Source organism: Apteryx mantelli, chromosome 13 (assembly GCF_036417845.1).
Source record: "Apteryx mantelli isolate bAptMan1 chromosome 13, bAptMan1.hap1, whole genome shotgun sequence".
Taxonomy (NCBI): Eukaryota; Metazoa; Chordata; class Aves; order Apterygiformes; family Apterygidae; genus Apteryx; species Apteryx mantelli.
This window is the reverse complement of record NC_089990.1, coordinates 17,522,818-17,543,197: the sequence shown is the minus strand read 5'-3', so window position 1 is coordinate 17,543,197 and position 20,380 is coordinate 17,522,818. Positions and strand designations below refer to the sequence as shown.

Genomic DNA, 20,380 nt, shown 5'->3' with positions numbered 1-20,380 from the left:
GGGCCAGGTTTCTATTCGTTTCATTTATATTCATTTTCATTCAGCAGACGTCATAAAAACAAATACCTTCAAAATGTTCCACTAGCTCAGAGTTAGTGAGTGGAAAGCGGGGGAAAAGAGTGAGCCAGGAAAAGATCTCCCAGCCAGAGAGGAGTCAGAGTGCTACCTGTTGAAGGTTAAGACTGTATACTTGGAAGAGCTTAGCTTTCTTTTTGGCTGCAGCAATGTCGAGGCCTACATCTCCCTCAGTAGTAGGAGACGTGTTGGTGCAACGCACAGCCCTGCCCTAGCTAGCGGCCGCTAGCCAAGTCAGCCGCAGCAGGAGGGAAGCCATGGTGGCATGTGTTTTCTAAGGGGCTGCAGAAGCCCTTCTGGGACCATGATATGGACTCAGCAGCTCTGCTCTCCCAGTGCTTCTTCCCCCCCATGTATGCTTTTCTTGCCGTTAGTACCTGAGCATGCTGCAGATTGACCTCTGACCTAGCGTAGACATGACCATGGCACAAACGAACTCCCTGCTCAGGAGGTTCAGCTAAAAGCGTGCTGGATGCTAAATGCTGTTTCATAGCTATAATTTTGCCCTCAGATAACCTGTATAAAAGCAGAGGTGAGGGATAGGGGTTATTGGGACAAAGAAGGGCTACTGGGAGAGGAGATCCTTGGGTCAATGTTCCTCTTTGTTCCTATTCTTACATATGACCCGCAGGTTTTATGTATGAATGTAAACTATTCAGTCCTACCAAAATCTATTGGATCAAGTCCTGCTTGCACGATTTCCTAATTTCCTATGCATGGAAAAGCTTTATGTCCCTCTAGAAAGGAGGCATAGCATAGATTAGACTTTGTGCGAAGTAGTGGGGATAAAACACAACACAGAAGGTGCAAACCACTCTGAAAAACAAGGGCACACAGTTGTGATGCAGAACACACATGAATGAATATTTAACATCCAAATTACCAGGACATCACAGCTTTAATTAAGGAATCTGGTCATCATGATGAAGGATTAACCTCTTTAGTGCAAAAAGCATTCTACTTTTCCATCCATCGAACACAATAAATATACGACTGATAGTAAGTATATCTTTGTTGACACTGTTAAATGTTCTGCTGTGTTGCGTATATTAGAATAACAAGCAGGTTTATTTATAACAAGGAAATGCAGACATTTCAGAACTCTGCTGAAATTATGGAAGAAACACTGCTGAGTACAGAATTTGGAGGTGGAAAGGATCACTTCTCAGCTACTATTTCATTTCTTTTTGCATTGTGACTGTAGAAGGCCCCTCAGGCACTCTCAGTAGTTACTGAGATAGAATATTGATAGATAGAATATTTACTGAATAGAGATTCAATCTCTTCAAGTGCTGTTTATTCGCAGTATTTCCACTGTCCTTTGCTTGTCCCGTTGTCTTATTTGTTAGCGTATTTGTTATGTTCTTAGGAATTCTTGACCAAAGTTTTCCCTTCTGCAACTTGATATAAAAACTTCTTATCCTAGCTTTCTCCTGCTTGTGTTTGATTATAGCGTACTCATAAGCCAGGAAATACTAGTATACTTACTGATCTATGATAGGATTTAGGATAGGACTGGTAGAACCAGTATCCGTGTGTTGACCAGTATCCTTTTGTGCATGTCAGAGAAGGGATCATGGATTCTTGTTGTGATGTGTTGCAGTTTTGCAGGAGTTGGGAGACTTAGGGAAGGTGAAGAGAAAGTACAGCTCTCCCTGTCAGAGAAACCCCTCTCCCTCCCAAGCGCCGCCTGCTAAGGGTTAGCTTTTCCACATTTGGCAGGAGGTGCTTGTCTGTAAGTTATGTCTGCCCTCGCTTCAAAGGTGTGATTGCAGCCCGCCATGTGCACCCAAACTAGCATGACTCATGAGTCCAACTAAACTAGGAAGGCTGAGATAAAAGACAGGAATAAAAACCAAAATGAAATTATAGCTGTAGAATAAGAGTTTCTAGAGTTAGTTACTGTTTTCATAACAGGTGGTTATTTTTAAGCAAAATGAAGCAAAAGAAACTGCTCAAGTATTTAGGGTAAAATATGTTGAAGTCTTTGCTGGATTAGTGGTCGAGTCCTCAAAAATGCTTTATAAGAATCCAAGAATGATGTCTGTACAGCATTAGTGTATGGACAGCCCCAGAGCATGTATCATCATTCAGTTTGGGGTTTTTTTGCCTAAAAAAGAACCAAATCCAGCTTCAGCCACCTAGCCCTACCAATGCAAAGATAGATTTGAGCTTGTTCCTCAGACCTGAATGCCACTGTCTGCTTTCTATCATATTCTTTACTGACTGACTTCAGGAACACTTTGTTATTTGCTTTCATGTAGTGCAAAAAATAAGTTGCTTTTTCTTTTTTCCCTCCGTGCTGTCCTAGGATGTTTGATACTTGGATTACAGGGAGTGACAGTACACACCTATTTATCCCTGAAGTTGTGGAAGTAGTTCAAAATTCCCTTCAAATGAATTTGAAAACAGTCCAGTATTTTTCTGACTGAAGTTTAAGTACACTATAAAATAACTGCCCTGGAACATGAATAAGTTGTCAAGAACTGCAGAATAAAATCAGTCCGTGCTCTTAGTGGAAAGAAGCAGTGCATTTAGACAAAAGTAAATATTACAATGACGTTGGCTCAACACTTAATTTCAGGAAGGCTGCCTTTGTTCAAGACATAAAGGAAACATGGGTTTTTGATACTGATATTGTAACTAACAATGAGGAACCTTCTAGGATATATTTGGCTCTTGCTTGTTAGTATTTACGGGACTTTTAATATTTCAAGGAGCATAATCCTGTATAAAATGTGTGTGGCTGAACCCTTTTATATTATTTTTCATTGGAATCTATCTGAATATGATTACTTACTGATTTTCAATCACTATTATGGCAAAAGGCCAGATTCAACTCCTTCCCTGGGTTTTACTCAACTGCCTTTCCTATTGACTTCAGTGAGAACCACTTGAGGAGAAAGGCATTAATCAGAGGCAGTGCCCGAGCTGGAGAGGCAAGAAAACTGAGCATTTTGGGCTTTTCTCCATTGCCTCCACTGTAGAACAGAAATAAGGAACTCAAAAGCCTTGGTGTTCTGCCTTCTTAAGTGTGGAGGTGAGGGGAGTTATGGGGCAGAAGGATGAGTATTAGAAAGGCAAAAGCAAATCTATACAACATAATAATAATACAATCTATACAAAAGGTTCTGTCCTTGGACCTTTACTCTGCAAGGTAGCATAGGTCAATTTAGACACAACTGAATGCCCTCCATTTTCTCTCTGTCTAAACTGGCAGTCTTGCAATAATCTCAATTTCCTGGGAGAAAAATTTCAGTACAACATAAAAAGTTGCTTTTTCACTGAAAAATGATTTTAACCAACTCTGCTCTCCATTTGACCAGATTTATCTCAAGAGCATATGCCAACTTTACCATGCAGTGTAATTAAAGTCCTATGAATTCCCTGTATTCTCAGAGAGATTAAATAGCTATTATAATGGACTTTTTCCATCTATTAGTCCCTGACTTCTTACCAGACAGACACCAGAGATACTGTAAATTGGGAATAACTTGACATCTGATGTTAATTATTGAAATACAAGGCATGGGAAGGCAAGAGTAACCCCCAAAGATACACAGCTAATTTTTTTTTTGTCTTGAAAATTACACGAATGACATACCAGTAATTTTTTTTCAGAAGTGTGAAGATCACAAAAACTTTATGTCTTTCTAGTATTATAGTTTTTACATCTTCACATTGTATTTATCACAGCAGTAAATATCTTCATGACATCTTATCTAAACTAATATAGGCTGTTGGGGCTGTTGTCATCTTGTGTCTTTTATGGCTATGTAATACGCCAAGTGGTATTACTAGCAATATTGTGTTCAGAGGATATTTCAGGCTAAGCAACAATACTGTGAAAGTTAGCGTCTGATCTCAGGTCAAGCACTGGATATTTTATGTTTTTTATCTAGGTCTGTCATTGGTTTGCTGAATGACCTTGAACACGTTGCTTCACTTTCCTATGCCTCTGTTTCCCCAGCTGTAAAAGATGGATAATTGCGTTTGAATGAATTTGTGAAGTACTTTGAGACAAACCATTTGTGATATTTCCTAACAAAAGCATCCCAGTAGGAAATTTTAACTAGTGCCAGTTCCCATTAAAATATAATGTGTACTAAACAAACATGCGAAAACTTCGTCAGTAGCCATCACAACTCAAGCGAAGTAGCTCTTAGCAGCCGGATGTGTGCTCCTGGCTTCTCGGGTTATCTTGGGTGCTCTAGATGCTGAATTAATTCTCCAGTGATTCAGCTGAAGGCCTGGCTTGGCAGGTCACATCAACTTATCGACTGATATAAAAGTGAAGTTTAATATTAATTTGGGGGACTAGATAGAGGGGGGTAGAATATATCTAGTATATCTATTCCCACATGCTGCATACAGCGTTAGATGCGCTTTGCCAAGACAGAAGATTCAGTCAAACTCTGCAAGCTCATTAAAGATTGATTAATCCTCAGTGTAAAGTCACTACATAATTCCCTTGCAGAAGAATTATGATTATAGCCTCAAATGCATTCTGGATGGCAATTTCAGACTGGCAGTAGAAGGAGTAAATGGGTAAAGTTAAATAACAGGTAATGAACAAAAGATTAGGCATCCTTAATGTTACAGTGGTTCTAACAGGAAGCTGTGCAATTGCATGTGGGATTGTACAATGGATTAGAGCAATTAAAGTTCGGAAAGATCATAACCTTTCTGTTTTTCCTTGCTAATTTTAGATTTGATCTACAAAATAGAGCTTGCTGGGGGATTGGGAGCCATCCTTCTTCTGCTTGTTTTGCTTGTGACCATCTATAAGTGCTACAACATAGAGCTGATGCTGTTCTACCGGCAGAACTTTGGAGGAGACGAAGCGGCGGATGGTAAGCAGCCTCTTGGGGAACTGAATATACCCCATGGAAAGATTTCAGAGGCCCAAAGTGATGAAACCTGTGGACTGAAATGAATCCCCAAAAGATAAGCTGCCGCCAGTTTAAGTTCAGACTACCTACCACCCAACAGTGTAAGGCCCCAAGACCTTCTCCCAAAGCCCATGGAAATCAGTGAGCCTGTTTGCTGAAGTGTCTCTGGGTCGGTCGTGCTGTAAGAAAACAGGAATGGGAAGAGGTGTTCAGAAGCCTATTAGAGAGGCTTGAATACAGTTTGTAACCTGATTCCTGAGGAAAACTCCTCACGTGTAAGTCGGTTCATGTTGCGGAATGCCACGTCTGCCTGAGATCACTTGCTCCTGAGAGCCATACTGTATTTAGGCTGGCTTTCACTAGATATTTTTCACTTTACATTCCCATTAAATTGTTTTCAGACCACCATCTAACTGTGGTAGCTATGGACAATTGTTATTGCGGTTAACTAGTTAGCTGAGTTAGTTGGGAGTCTGAAAACAATTTAATGGAAGTGTATAAATTGCCTGGAGCGTATGTTTAGGAATAACGCGGGGTGTTTTTCAGTGTGTCCTGCCCCCCCCGCCCCCCCCCCCCACTTCAGCAGCATATAATCTGTTCTGTGCCTAAAGCTAAACATGTATTTTTAAATTGAAGATTCAATTGCTAGGAATATAATACATTCTTGCTCCTATGAGGCTGGAGTAAGTAGTGGTGAACCAAATCCAAGTGCTTTGTGTCATTTAGTATATTCTGAATGTGTTAGTATTACAGTATAATTAATATATTATTAATGTGCCTATAATTAGTATCTGCTAGAGATCTGAAGTAGAATATTAAAATATTGCTACTTCTCATAGCCCACTGCAATACTTATGAGTCACGTAGGCAGTCTTGAATGGTGTATCTAAAAACAAGAATGTAGAAGGACTACAAAGATTATTAGGGGACTGGAGCATCTCTCTTATGAGGAAAGGCTGGGAGAGCTGGGCCTGTTCAGCCTGCAGAAGAGAAGGCTGAGAGGAGATCTTATCAACGTGTACAAGTATCTGAAGGGAGGGTGTCGAGAGGATGGAGCCAGACTCTTCTCAGTGGTGCCCAGCGACGGGACAAGAGGCAACGGGCACAAACTGAAACACAGACACTTCCACCTGAACATGAGGAAAAATTTCTTCACTGTGAGGGTGACAGAGCACTGGAACAGGTTGCCCAGAGAGGTGGTGGAGTCTCCTTCTCTGGAGATATTCAAAACCCACCTGGACACGATCCTGTGCAACGTGCTCTAGGTGACCCTGCTTGAGCAGGGGGGTTGGACTAGATGATCTCCAGAGGTCCCTTCCAACCTCAACCATTCTGTGATTCTGTGATTTGAAAAGGGAGCAGGCAACACATTTCCCCCGTTGTGCAAAAGCAATGTGCAGTTGCACAGACCTCTTGCTTTCTGCAGTTACCATTGCCATTATCAAAATAATAAACTTTTCTGCTAATCACTAGTTGGATATGGTGTGAAAAAGTTTGGCTGCAATGAAATCTGTGGGAGCTTTGGAGGATGGCTACAATGTCATCCAATGGATTTTAGACTGTGGAATGGTAAATAGCAGGGACAGAAGTCAGGAAATTTCCTCTCTCTCAATCTTTATGGGCAAGTAAGAAAATATAAAAATATATTTTTTTCATACTATGGCTTTTCTGATCGATAGTTATCCTGATACTCACGTAGGGGAAAGTGAAAGGCGGGATTCTGTGTTTTTGGAAGTAGTTTACCTCTAATTCCATGGGTTTATACCAACATGACTTCCCTGGTTCATACCAGCCAAGAGTGACCCAAAGTGTCAACTCCCTCCGGATTGCTTTGATTTATTTATGTAGTGTTTCAGTGTGAAGCTGCTGCATTTTTATTAATGTAACTTTTTTGTATGGTCCATTTATGAGAGATTATTGCTTCTTAGTTGTTTAGAGAAAGCTCTGTGAGTACATAGATGATTTTGTCTGCACATTAATTCTGAAAACAACCTGTTATTTTTCCAGTGTGTGATTTTTAGAACTGTTCTAGCCTAGTGTTTTATTCTGATCCTGCAGAGTGAAACATGGAGGCAGAATGTTCCTGAAGCCCAAGTATCTATGAGGACATTTCTTTGCACCTGTGCAGGCTGTAGTGGGAACATGCACAGCTCCCATGAGGGGTCAGCTGTATAGATCCAGTTGCAGGATCGTGTCTCATTTACACATGTATTTCTTTAAAACAGAAGATTTGGAACTCAAGAGATTTGCTTTATCTTATTATTAAAAATACCCTATGTAAGTGGTGTTGGGGAAGTGATTCACTTCCTGTATCTTGCGTAGCGTTGTTTTTGGAGAAAACATTTTGCCAGTACGGAGGATTAAGGGAAGCCACCTAGAAACTGGCACCAGATAGGGCAGCACCCAAACCTCGCAGATCCAGCGGTGGGCTAGCGCGAGTGGGTCCTTCTGCTAACGCGCCATCTACGTGAGGCTTGTGAAGAGGTGTGCAGGGCTGCAGGGGTATGACGTGGACTCGCTAACGCCCACGGGAACTGGTTCTCCTGGCATCCTGGCAGCCTCTTGCTTGCATTGCCAGGGGAAACGCCTGGCGGGGGCGGGGGCTGCACCCACACGGCTGGGGGGACTAGGAAGCGCCGGGATCGCTCACAGTCTCCAGCTGGTATCCGGCTTTGTGGGAATGCACGGCTCTGCTGCCTTTTCAGAGTTCTCACGCGCTTGCAGGGATTTTGCCTGCCTGATCCCGTGATGGCTGGCTTCTCATAAACTGTTTTGTCAGGCTCCCTTTCTGACAGGGGTGGCAGGTTTTGGACAGGCCTCCAAAGCTGCCTGGCCTTTGTGTCTTTGCTCTTTGTTCTTCTGTCATTTTTCCATCAATAACTGCCATTTTAGTAAGCTGTTGATTTCAGAGAAATACCAGCAAGCCAGGTGGACCTCCTCCCGTACGGCTCTCGTGACACTAGGCAAATTGCCTTTTACAGAGGTGTAATTATTCACATGCTTTCTGTTGCTCTGACCCGCATGGAACTGGCTTTGTGTAAAGAATAATAAGAAAGTAACCGTTGTTGCAAGGTCATCAAAGAATGCATTGTATTATGATTAGCTATTTTTTTTTCTTTTTATCAGAATGTATTGATGAGTTTTAACTGCTTTAATTATCTTTCATGTATGCATTTTTCTATGGATAATTGGTGCTCAGCAATCCTACATTCACGCAATTTGGTTCTCACAACATTAACTATTTGATTTTTCATTTTCTGTAAATAATGGCAGCTGTGCTCTTCCCTAGAGACTGAATTGCTGAAGGTTGGCTTTTCCAATATACTATTTTCCATTACTGCAGGGGAATAACAAAGAAAAATGTTACTAAGGCAGCCTGATCCCAGCGTGGATTTACCAGGGGGGGTGTGCGAAGGCCTTAGACCCCTCGCCCTCTCATGAATCTCTCTCTCTTACTGCCCAGCCTCGATCCTGGTGCTGCCTCCGATCCCAGCACGGTTGCTGGCTCTATGCTCCGCGTGCCGGATGCAGAGAGCTGGAGGCAAGCCCTGCAGGAGGAGGAGGAGGAAGAGGAGGAGGAAGGTTGTCCTTTCTAGCTGAACCTCCGCATGTGGCATCGCGTGGCGCGGCATCGCGTGGGCCCCTCTGCGGCCCGCTGGCCGCCCCATCGTGGCGGGAGGCCTGGCAGCCGGGCGCGAGCGGCAGGCACCGTGCCGGGGCACGGCCCTCCCTGCACCCCTTCTCTCCTGGGTGTGCTTCCAGCTCTCGTGCTGAGAGGCCCAGATGTTTCACAGTGGCCTGGGTCAAGTGACCTCCAAAATCATGGCATTGCCTTTAAAGCCTACAGGGTTTTCTGAAAGAACATGTTGGCTTGTTTTTATCTGTCATAGTTTTCTGCAGATTTGGTATTCGCTTGAGGTGTACGTTCACGTCGTGTTTTCTCACAGTTACGCATGCAAGGGTGGATTCTCTTTCTTCAAGTGAAAGCTCAGAACTTTCCCATAATCATAGCACTGCTGAGGCATAGGAGTTGAGGCTTAAAAAAAAACTTCCATTAGTGATGCATATAAGAATTTTGTTTAAAGTTCCAGCTTCACATTTGTATCAGAGTTTTGCCCAGGGTCTTTGCAGATGTGAAGCAGTGTCACATGCGTATGGCGATCGCATGAGGCAGAGTTACTAGTTACTCAGTGTGTGGCAGAAAGCTGAAAGGGGATCCTTCGTCTGGATCTGAGAAAACGTCTCTGTGGAAGCCAGGGTGTATGTTACTGGCTTTCTTGAAACAATTTTGGGGGGAAATGCTTGATCGTTTCTAGCAAGAATACAATTTGGTCGAACTGCCCTGTACTCTTTATAGTGCTTTTGCAAGCAACGGGCTGAGCCTGATGTTGCTTTCTTACAGACAACAAGGAATACGATGCATATCTTTCGTACACCAAAGTGGATCCTGATGCTTTAGATTGTGATAATAATGACGAGGAGCAGTTTGCGCTTGAAATTCTGCCTGACGTTCTGGAAAAGCACTACGGATATAAGCTCTTCATTCCGGATAGGGACCTGATCCCTAGTGGAAGTAAGTATTTCTGACTTTGAGTTTTAACTGATACGTTATGAAGGCCTGGACTGCACAATAAATACTAGGTGTGGAAAGCCTCTCTTTGTGAAGTGGTTGCCAGTTTGGAAGAGCTTCCTCAGTACTGCAAATGGGAGCTCTAAGGCAGAGTGTGTTCCTGCGCCGCTGAAAGCGAAGGGGAGCTGCTGCTGGTTTCAGTGGAGGCAGGAGCTGGACGTCTCCAAGGGGAAAGAGCAGGAGACTGTCATCCAAAACCTCTGTGTCAGACACAGGTAGCTAAACAGAAGATTTTCAAAAAAGATTTTGTAATCTCTGTTTTGTCATTGAAAATGGGATTTTTTTCAGTAATTATTTGTTTGTCCACAGCAGCTTTACAAGTAAAAGTCATCTTGCCCATTAAGTCTTGTTTTTTTTTTTTCTTGCCATTGAAGTGTCATAAATAGCTACTTTAGTTCCCAGTTAATGGTGTATGTGCAATTTTTTCGTTAGGGTTTTGACCAACAGTTGCATTTCTAAACAGTATCGATATTGTGTAAGTAATCAACGTTGTGTAAGTAATACTAATTCCTCAGAGGGCCACGTACAGTCCAGTGATCTGATGCTGTTTTCCACGCTGATGGTGAAATACAGTGGTCCATTTCCAATCAGTTTTGCTGCAGTGTCAGAAGAGTCTGCAACACTTTCAGATGTCTGTAACAACAGCTAATACCTTCTTAGCTGTGGTTATGACATCTCCCTTTCCAGATTTGTTTTTGGACAAGTCAAAAAAGACCCTGAAGAATATGCATCATGTTGATGAATTCTGCACGCACAGTATGTTTACCTTAATACCACGTTTATTTGAAATGCTGCCCATGTGAGAAATATGCCTTTCTATATGAATTCTGTCTGCAGATCATTTGCATGAAAAATGCTAGAAGAGAGTATGAACTTCTCTCTGTATACGCCAGAATGTAAGAAATCTGAGCAAGGAAACAAAGCAATAGCTGTGCTGGAGCAGATGTCCCCAAATGAGAACAGCTATAATGTGGCTGCGCTTGCAGCCTGCCTGCCAAAGACCTGAAACTGCTGCCATACAGTTGCCAAGCGCCGGTGCCTGCCCCAGAAGCTGGAGCCTGTTTCTTCTCCGATATTTCAGGGAGCTGGAAAGCGAGCTCTGAGCTCTCCCCTTGGGGAGGCAGGAGCCAGAGACCCGTCAGGGATCATGCGAAGACTCACGTAGTGGCTTGAATTTATCACTTGCGTTTGCAGCTCCGAGGTTAGAGCTGCTTCCCGTTCGCATTTCACCCTGACCCGGTGAGGCACTAGTGTCACCCCGTTAGTCCCCTGGCATGGGGTATTTCAGAAGGGGAACTTGGCTCATAGCCTTTTTAGCTCTGTCAGTACAAGCAAGTAATACTGAATTATTAGATACTTAAATTAGATTAAGAGAAGATAGGTCTTTTTTTGTGTTAAAAATCACAGAACTGTAGTAAATAGTTGTTTCCTATTCAACAATATAGCAGACTTATACGTAGCAATTACACAAAGTGAATTAAGGAGTTTAAATCTAGCCTTTCAAGTGATAACTGTACTGAGGTACAGATTAATCTGAAATGAGATTCTTCCTTCCAATTGCTGTATCAATTAGATATTTTATTTTTGTCTATTTTTGTCAGTCAGACACTCAGCAAATTCATGTCATTGCTTTGGGTATTCATTAAACCTCTCCTGAAAATGTAGGGTACCCGAAAATGTCAGTTCTCATTTATGAACATTCACAGATTTAATACCTCTATTTTTCCTCTCCAACTTGCTTCTGCAATATTGTGAAAGAGCCTGATTCTAACGTACTGAGCTGCAGGACCACTTGATCAGATTAATGACAATGCAGAATAAAACATGTGCCTGCGATGAGTATGGTTTGCATGCTTTGGCTTTGGAAAAGATATGGGGGAGGACACTTTATTTTGAGGATGTAAGAGGGTGAGGCGACAGGGAAGGAGGGAAGAGCCAGACTCCTGTTTTTAAAAGCTTCCAGGCCCCTCGGTGCGCGGCTATTTCCTTGTCTTGCGAGGACTTGGCCGCAAGGAGAGCGGGCAGTGCAGCCTGGTATTGGCCTCCTAGAAACTTCAGAGATAAGCAAGCAAAATCTTTTGGAGAGTATGTCTCCAAAAGTGGCACATGTGACAAGATGTGTAGCTCTATAGAAGAATGGGGGGGTTGATAGTAACAATCTTTTCTGGTTTTAGGAAATGTCTCTTCTCTCAGATACCACATTTCCTTGTCTTTTGGTGTGTCTTTCAGTGTACTGTAATGCTTTCCCACTCACCATTCTGATGTGTTTCTTTCTATATCTTTGCTTAAATATATACAATTCCAGTAGCACAGTAAATAAGGTGTTCTATATGGCTGGTTGTTTCATATAATCTCTGCAATTTTAAGGTGCTGCCACAGGAGGGTGTACATTATTGCACTTGCTTCCCAGCGTAAGGCAATAGGAACAGCTGCTATTTGGATTTGAGAGAGAGCAAAAAATAGATTTGTTAAATAGTATTTCATTTATCTTTCTTGGAGACTTTTCTGAACAAACTAAAAAGCTGACTCCAGAAAAATTCAGGGACGAGTTTGATTACATTTTTATCTAGCTGGTTCATCTCTAACCTTTGGGGAAAAACACTGATAGCCTCTGCATCTCCCTGTGCAGCCTGGGGAGAGATCACGGGCAGATGTGCCTTAGCCAAGCTCCTCTGCCCGCGTCAGCGCTGCGTACCCAAGCTCTGCGTTTCGGCTCCGAGCTGAGGACGGGCCCTTTCAGGGGAGCATCAGCGCAGCTGGTCCTGGCGCCGGGAGGCCGGAGCTCACGGCTCTCGGGCCGGAACGCCGCTTCGCTGCTGGAAAGCAGCTCCGCGGGCTCCGGCAGGCAGGGCAGACGGGGCTGGGTGGCGTTTGCAGTTGGCTTTGGTTTCTGGGCCCTGCGAAGCTGGGATGCGAGTACTGCTGCAGCGGCGTGTTTTGTCCTAGCAGGAGGGAGCCGCTCCTGCCCGCGGCCGGGAGGTGCAAACGGGGCTCCAGCAGCCCCGCGCGCGCGGGATCCCTGCGGCCCTGCTGTTAAAGAATGTTCTTCGGTCGTAACAGTCCTTCGTTCTCCCAAAGTTGACAGCCCGTACGCCCTTCTGCCTAGCTACCTGCGGCATATTTGACCACACTGGCTGGGAGGATGAGACTGTGATAGAGCTGCGGTTGTTATTCAAGTTTCTTTGCAGTTACCGTTTCTTCCACCCTATTAGTTTTCAAGGCTTTTTTAACAAACCCTTTCCCACAGTCAGCTAGACATAGAAACCCTGGGAGCTTTTTAACTCAGTGTTAGAAGACCTAGGAGACTGAACAGTTGGGGGGAAAGATAGGGATAGTATGTTTTTACCTAAGCCGTTTGCTGTCTTTCTAAGAAAGTGTCTACAGAAAGAAAACAATACATTTGCACTTGGCTCTCTTAAAATTGGGACTACATTAGAGGAAGGTATTTCCCTCCCATTGTTTCTGCAAATGATTTTAAACTCTGAAAGTGAAGTCAAGATTGTCAAATTGTACCTCTAATACCAGCAATACAAATCTATTAGAGCAGCATCTAGCTGCTCTCTAAGCATATATGCATTGGATCTTGACAGTTTTGAAAGTGCACCAGCGATTCATTCCAGCTCAGCCCAAGGTATAGAGATCAGGCACTGAAAAGAACAACTGTAATGGAATAAAAATCTCTGCTTTTACCTGGAAAATGAGAGGTTGGCAGCACCCCAGGAGAGCACCTCAGGCATCTGATAAGATGCATTCAAGGGTCAATATTGCTGTTCTGGCCCTTTGTAGTTTTGTCTGCCTGTCTGCGGCTTTCCTGCCTGATGAATTCCAGCTTCCCAGGTTCCTGGACAGAAAAATACAAGTGGACTGTGTGCCGGGGGTTCCCAAGGAGCCTTAATTAGGTATGTGACCCCATTTATATAATAGAGTAGTTAACACCACAGGCTACTTTCAGAAATCCCTGGCAGTCTACCATGTATGAATATTCTACTTTATGCCAGTGCATAAGGCAAAAAAATGGAAATACAGAGGAAGGGCAATTGCAATTGGAAGAAAACTGAACAAAAGCCCTCTCTTTAGCATCAGCTGGACAGGCTGGCTGCCCTGCAGTGGTCCGCTGCAGGCCACCAAGATGCTCAGAGAGAGGCTGAGAAAACTGCATTGCTTGAAGAGAAGGCCAAGTGGGAAGCTTATTGTCTTCCCAATGGGAAAGTACACAGAAGATGGAGCCAGACTCTTGTCGGAGGTGCACGGTCATAGAACAAGAGGTAACAGATACAAGCTGCAACATTAGAAATTCCAGTTAGATATGAGGAAAATTTCTTCACCATGAGTGTGGTTAGACACTGGAGCAGGACCCAAAAGGCAGAGAAATCTCCAAACTTGGAGATCTTCAAAACCCAACCAGAAAAGGCCCTGAGCAACCTTACCTGATTTGGTCCTGCTTTGGGCAGAGGATTGACCGAGAGACCTCCAGAGGTCCCTTCCAACCTGCTTTGTTCTATGAATCTACGATTCTAAACATCAGGAAGTTTGATGCCAACATCAATCATCAAACTTAAAATTTCAGACACTTCAGTCTTTCTCCCATGCAAGGAGACATCCCCAGAGCCATCCTCTCCTCCTCCTCCTCCTCCTCCTCAATCCCTCCGTCTCTTGTCATGTTGAATACAGAAAGCTTGACAGTGGCTAAGTGAGTGGTATGCTGAGAGGGTGGTGTGTCACGCTAATCTGCTTTACTTGTTTCCTTATATTGTACTCATCAGCTGTCCCTTAGTTTATACAGGGATTATGACTTCTGGGGCGGGGACCATCACTCTGTTCTGTGTTTCAATAGTGCCAACATCACTGCTGTTGTGGCCTGAGCTAATGCAAGTAATAAATATTTAATAATATGAAAAACAAGACATTTAACCCTTTCTGTTGTTATGAGATATCCAGAATTAGGGTTTGGGAACCATTCAGGTAGAAAATCAGGACTGAATTATTCTTCTGTAAATCACTCTTTCTCAAGCAATAGTCATGTTGACCAATGCAGCAGAGCTAGTTATTTACACAGCACCAGGAGCCAGCTGGTATGGTTGATGGTAGATACTCTTCGGTATCATTTCCCAGAAATATCAGTAAGACTTGATACAATTCTTGGTGTTCTTTCTCTCTCCCTCAATTGCTTCTGCAGATCGTCTGAACCTGGTTAGTCAGTCATTTCTTTGTGTAAGCACCTCTGTGTCCATGGTGTTCATTAATTTTCTTGCTGTCAGTCTGCTTGCATAGTAGGTTGTCTGGGTCTCCTTCCAGCCTGTGGTTTGTGTAGCTCATTCGAGATTCAGTAGGCAGTTCTGCATGGTTAAACTCTTGCAAATGTGATGCATGCCTCAAACTTCTATTCTTCAGTGCTTCAAACTACAGCTCAGCATCATTACATGTTAACAGTGTCTAGTGAACATATATTTGCTGTCAGGTGATCTGTCTTCATTACTGAAGGGCAACCATGCAAAAAGACATGTTTGTTCATGGGTCTAAAGGTTCTTGCTCTCTGTACTTCGTTGGATATCATGTTGGACATGATGCAAGTAAGTTACTGATAGAGCTGCCCCAAATTCTGATTTTCTGACCTATGAGAAATTCCAGCAGTTTGAAAATTGGTGTTGTGCCATATTCAGAAATGGTGTTTTAGAAAAAAAAAGTCTTGGGTTGAAATTAAAATGTTCTTTTTCAGTAAAATCAGGTGGGTTAATTCTAATGCTGACATTTTATTTTATGTTATAGTTTATGATGGAGCTAAAAATTAAAAGAAGTATCATTTTGGAAAATAAAAATGAGTAATTCTGTGATGGCGCTGATAAGATGACTTTTTCTCCCCTCACAATGAAATTTCACTGCAGTTGAAACCTTTTGGGGAGAAAAATGAAGTTTCAATGAAATTATACATATTTCCATCAGATAACATATATTTTATTTTTATATATATATATATCTTTATATATATATATATGGGATCCTACAGTTGATGCTAATTGGTAATTTAAATCCTGAAGTCCTAGCTCAATTTTTCCTTGATTTCTTAGTCAAAACAAAGCCGTTGCTTGACAAATACTTAATAGAAAGGCGAGAGCAACTCTCTCCATCCTAACTTGTCATATAGATAGCCTGGATTTAATAGCTTCTAATGAATTGAACAATTAAAAGAGACAACTCAACCTGCAGTATTTTGAGCAGCCTTTAATTCTGAAGTGAAAGGAGAGTGAGTGACGCAGTAACTCACAGATTCATGCTGTCAGTCTGGTCCTGCTGAAAATTGAGGTTAAACTCCCGCAGGCTTTTGTGAGACAGGAATCTGCCCCCCTTTGCCTTTCCTTGCAGAAGTGTTTCAGCTACACACGTTGGACATATTCTAGAGTGCACCAACAGAACCATGTGCTCCAGGGAAGTTGTCAGCTCCTTTTCCTTCCCTTCATAGGTGAAAATTGAGAGGTACTTTTTCAGCCACACATCGAGTTTCGGCCATTCGGTCCTCCCTGGGTTTGATGGTAGTCACAAGCTGAAGTTATTGGGAATGCTCAGCGCTTCTGGGCCAGATGGCTTGAAAACCTGTTCGCCTTTCCCTTGGGCTTCTAGCTGTGTGTAATATAGAGTATTTCATCCTCAGTGCACCAACAGACCCTTATACACAGGCTGTGTCTATCAGGGAGCCAGTTGCAAACTTAGTGTTTGAAAGAGCACCTAGTGGTATTTGTGAAGTGTCCTATGTAGTCATCTGTAAAAAAAAAAAAAAAAAAAAGCTTGAAATTGTTGCATTATCCAGTAATTAAGCTGGACATAGCAAAATATGGGAGAAGCACAGAGGGGAGAAGAGTCCATCTGGGAAATTAGGGAATTTTTCCTACCTTCCTCTCACCTCATTCCCTGTTCAACTAAAGCAAAGTCTGGTGAGTTTTTGACTGAGCTGGTATAATGGATTATTGATGGGTTGTTGCTATTACAATTATTGGCACTGGATATTTAAAGAGGTGAAAGTGGAGTGATTTTTTTTTTTAGTAGATGCGCACAATTTATGCATGGCTGTGCTTATCACTGACTGGATACGTGGTACTGAATGGTATTGTGTCCTGCCAAGAATTGTCTTGTGCATAGCCATATTCTGAGTTGCTTGAAGGAGGGATGAATATGTCTCAGGAAAGATGCATGATAGCTTGTTGTTTTACTGTATCTTGCAGATTCAACCTCTAATGATGAAGCTTCCCACCTAAATTCTTTCTTTTTGGGAGCAGAAAGAAAGGAAGAAAATGAAGAGTCTGAGCTGTTGATACATTGGGATAATCTCTTTCCATTGTATTGAACATTTCTACCTTTCCTTAAGTTTTGTTTCACCAGTTCTGCTTATCATTTTCTCATTGTTGCTGATTCTCTCCCCCCTCCGCTGCCTCTCCCATGGATTTTAATGTTGAATTTTTTTCATCAATGAGTAAACATTTTACACAGAGCAATGTGGGGGCTTTCCTCAGAAAATATTTTAAGAAGAAAAATCAAATAACTGTAAATGCTGCATGATTAAAGAATCATAAAACATTAATTAAAAGTCAGGATTGTTGCATAGACATTTGTAATGTATGTGTATGTCTTAAATTTGTCTGTCTGTAGGATGTTTACAATTGCCTTTTTTCCATTTGTGAAAGAAATTCTTCTTGCTGCTAAGTGGTGAAATAAAACATTGGTAAAGGCAGATTTTATGCTAACTATGCCTTCAGTATCATGAAAATAAGCTATTTTAAAATGTTCCTGTTGGTCTATTTTGTAGCTAATTACTTTACTGGAAGTGGTGTGAATAAGCATGCTGTGGTATGGTGCCTGGGACTATAAAAATAAGCCTTGCAGTAACAGATGTTGATTAATGCTGTTATTTGTAATCGTTGTTCCTGCTAGAGGGCAGTGTGTGTAAGCGAGGCCCTGCCCTGTGCTGAGTAAAGATCTGTTCTGTGCAGCTCTTGTGTCCAAGTCTTCATTTATAACCCGTGCTTCTCCTCTGTTGTCAGACAGCACGTCCTGAGTAGCATGCTCAAGAAGCTCATGTAGTTTAAAAAAAAATAAATTATATCCTGTCTCTAAGCTTGCAGTCACAGTGCTGTGCAACCAGTGGATACTTTTCTGACCTTAGTATTTTTTTTTCAAGTGTTTGCCTTTTTCTGGACTTGACCCCAAACCTACTGAAATTCACTGAAGTTTGTTCATCTGAGTGGGTTTTGGATCAGGTCTGTGAGTAGACCCCTTTCCCATCGTGTTCCATGTCAGACCGGTGTAATTGGCATCTCTTCCCTATCATCCTTGGGGCAAGTCAAACTCAGGACCAAAAACCAAAGGCCAGCTTCAAGAATATTGCTGACATCATGGAGCTAATGATGGGGCTAGCATTTCTGCTTACACTGATCATTTGCAACTACTTGGCGTGCATGAATAAAAGAAGAATACTATTTTCTTTGTCACTTATGTCTCGGAAAATAAACACCTCCAATATGCTTAAATTTTCCATTTGTTCCCATCACTTGTGAAGTTTCTGTTAATACCTTGAGTACATAGAAGCACAGGTTTGCAATATTAAAACAGACTAGTGGGCCATGAAGAATGATGTTGTGCTTTTATGGTCAATACCTAAAGAAGAAAGAGCTACCATGGTGCTTCTATGCAGTAGCACAATTTCTGCATGTGATGAAGGCTGATTTCTTTTTGAGCTCTTGCTAGTTACACGTTGTACACCCTGCAGCATCCTCATGTCCCGCATCTGAAACACAAGACCTGCTTCCCAAAGCGTGCTTCCCTCAATGCAACTTTAATCATAACCAGTGTTAATGTTAAAATTTACACAAACATTGCATTCATCTTGAATTATAATTTTTCAGTAAGTGAACTGTATATTTTTAGTCACTCAAATGCATCTACACAGTAAGGATATTATGTAAATGTCATTGTGTTGAGATGAACAGGGAAAAAAGAGTAAGGGATAGAGGGTGTTACTAAGGAGTTTTCTATATGTATTCTATAAATATGTTGTGTTGTGATATGCAATCCTATTTTTGTTGGAGTATATTGTGAAATGCCCCTTGTCTGAAATGGTGTGGAGCAGTAAGCTATAGGATTTTGTTGTACTTAATTGCAAGCCTGATATTTTGATACAATAGACTTCTTTACTCTTTACTCTTTCTCTCTTTCTATAATTTGTAGCCTACATTGAAGATCTCACAAGATGTGTTGAGCAAAGCAGAAGACTCATTATCGTGTTAACTCCAGACTATGTTCTAAGGAGAGGATGGAGTATTTTTGAGATGGAAAACAGACTCCATAACATGCTAGTCAGTGGAGAAATCAAAGTTATTTTGATTGAGTGTACAGAATTAAAAGGGAAAGTGAATTATCATGAAGTGGAATCTTTAAAGCACACCATCAAACTTCTCTCAGTGGTCAAGTGGAAAGGACCAAAAAGCAGCAAACTGAATTCTAAGTTTTGGAAGCGCCTAGTCTTTGAAATGCCAGGGAAGAAAAAGGAGGTGGTGTCTCGACGTCAGGTCCTGGATTCTGCAGAACAGGGCCTTTTTGGAGACCTCCAGACTGTACCCTCTCTTGCTGTCACAGGCACTTCTGCCACGTTGGTAGAATCGCGAGCTGATTTAACTGATTACCATCAGACAGATTCTGTGCAAATGAGACATTATTGCAGAGGATACGAGTATGATGTGTCAGCAGCAACATTGCCAATAGCTTCCATAAGTAACCATCACACATACTGTAACATACCTTTGACACTACTAAATGGACAGCTACCTCTTAACAGTACCGTGAAGGATCCCCAGGAGTTTCACAGGAACGACCCATTGCTACCTTTATCAGCACAGGAGCTTAGCTTCACCAGCGATATTTGGTAGTGAAGATCAGAACTCTTTTGAGACGCTTCATGACCACCATGAAGACACATTTTTAGAGAACTTTGCCCTAGCCTCATGGGGTGTCAAAATACATTTGAAGCAGCGGCACACTTGCTTGCTTTTCTACTTGAACTTTTTTGTTTACATTTACAAATTCTTGACAAAGGGGACATTCTTTTTGTAACCCAATAATGTCCCTCCTATCTTTCAATGTACAGTTTTATTGGTCCTTTAAAAAGGAGGGGGGAGAACAAAAACACATCCCGTCATTTTACAGTAGGTTTACAATCTGGGATGGATAAATGTTCACTGTATATGATCTCCAGCATCCATATTTATGTAATAGTAATTGAAATATACAGAAGCTGTTGGGTTTTTTCATATACACTTCAGTACAGATTGGAAATTCTAGTATCATATCATGCTACAAAAATGATTATCTCCTTTGTAGACCACAAGGGATGAGCCATTCTTAAAAGGAAGGAGGAGGAAACCTTCCCAGTAACATTGTTCTCACCAATACATTTTAGAAGATGACCAGCTCAAACAATGCAGATGAAGAGCTACCAGCTTTATCAATAAAGTGCATAGTAAATGTTACTGCAGACTAAATCACCTGCTCACATCAGCATCTCTTCATTTTATGATTGAGGCATGTTGTATTCCTTGTCAATGGTTAGCAATGTGTTTTTATTAAACAACTTACTAGAATATTGGAAGATGTTTAGAAGGATTTTAAACAGTTTTTGTGCGGATTATAGATTATTTGACAATTTTTGCAGATTTTTAATGACTTTTTTTAAAGAATTTAAGTATAAATTTATGTCTGTTGGTGGATCCATTGGTTTGAAATTTCTTAAGATCTCTTGACC

At 41.9% G+C, this 20,380-nt stretch overlaps 1 protein-coding gene across 2 annotated transcripts in view; it reads left to right on the top strand.

The window, feature by feature from the left end:
- IL1RAPL2 (interleukin 1 receptor accessory protein like 2) overlaps positions 1–19,508 on the top strand; it is a 405,544-nt gene extending 386,036 nt beyond the window's left edge. For both annotated transcript variants that reach the window (XM_013946318.2, XM_067304228.1), the window contains 3 exons: positions 4,785–4,928; positions 9,370–9,540; positions 18,811–19,508. In XM_013946318.2, the coding sequence (XP_013801772.1) occupies positions 4,785–4,928; positions 9,370–9,540; positions 18,811–19,508 (1,013 nt within the window). The remainder of the gene's footprint in view (positions 1–4,784; positions 4,929–9,369; positions 9,541–18,810) is intronic.
- Positions 19,509–20,380: the final 872 nt, after the last annotated feature.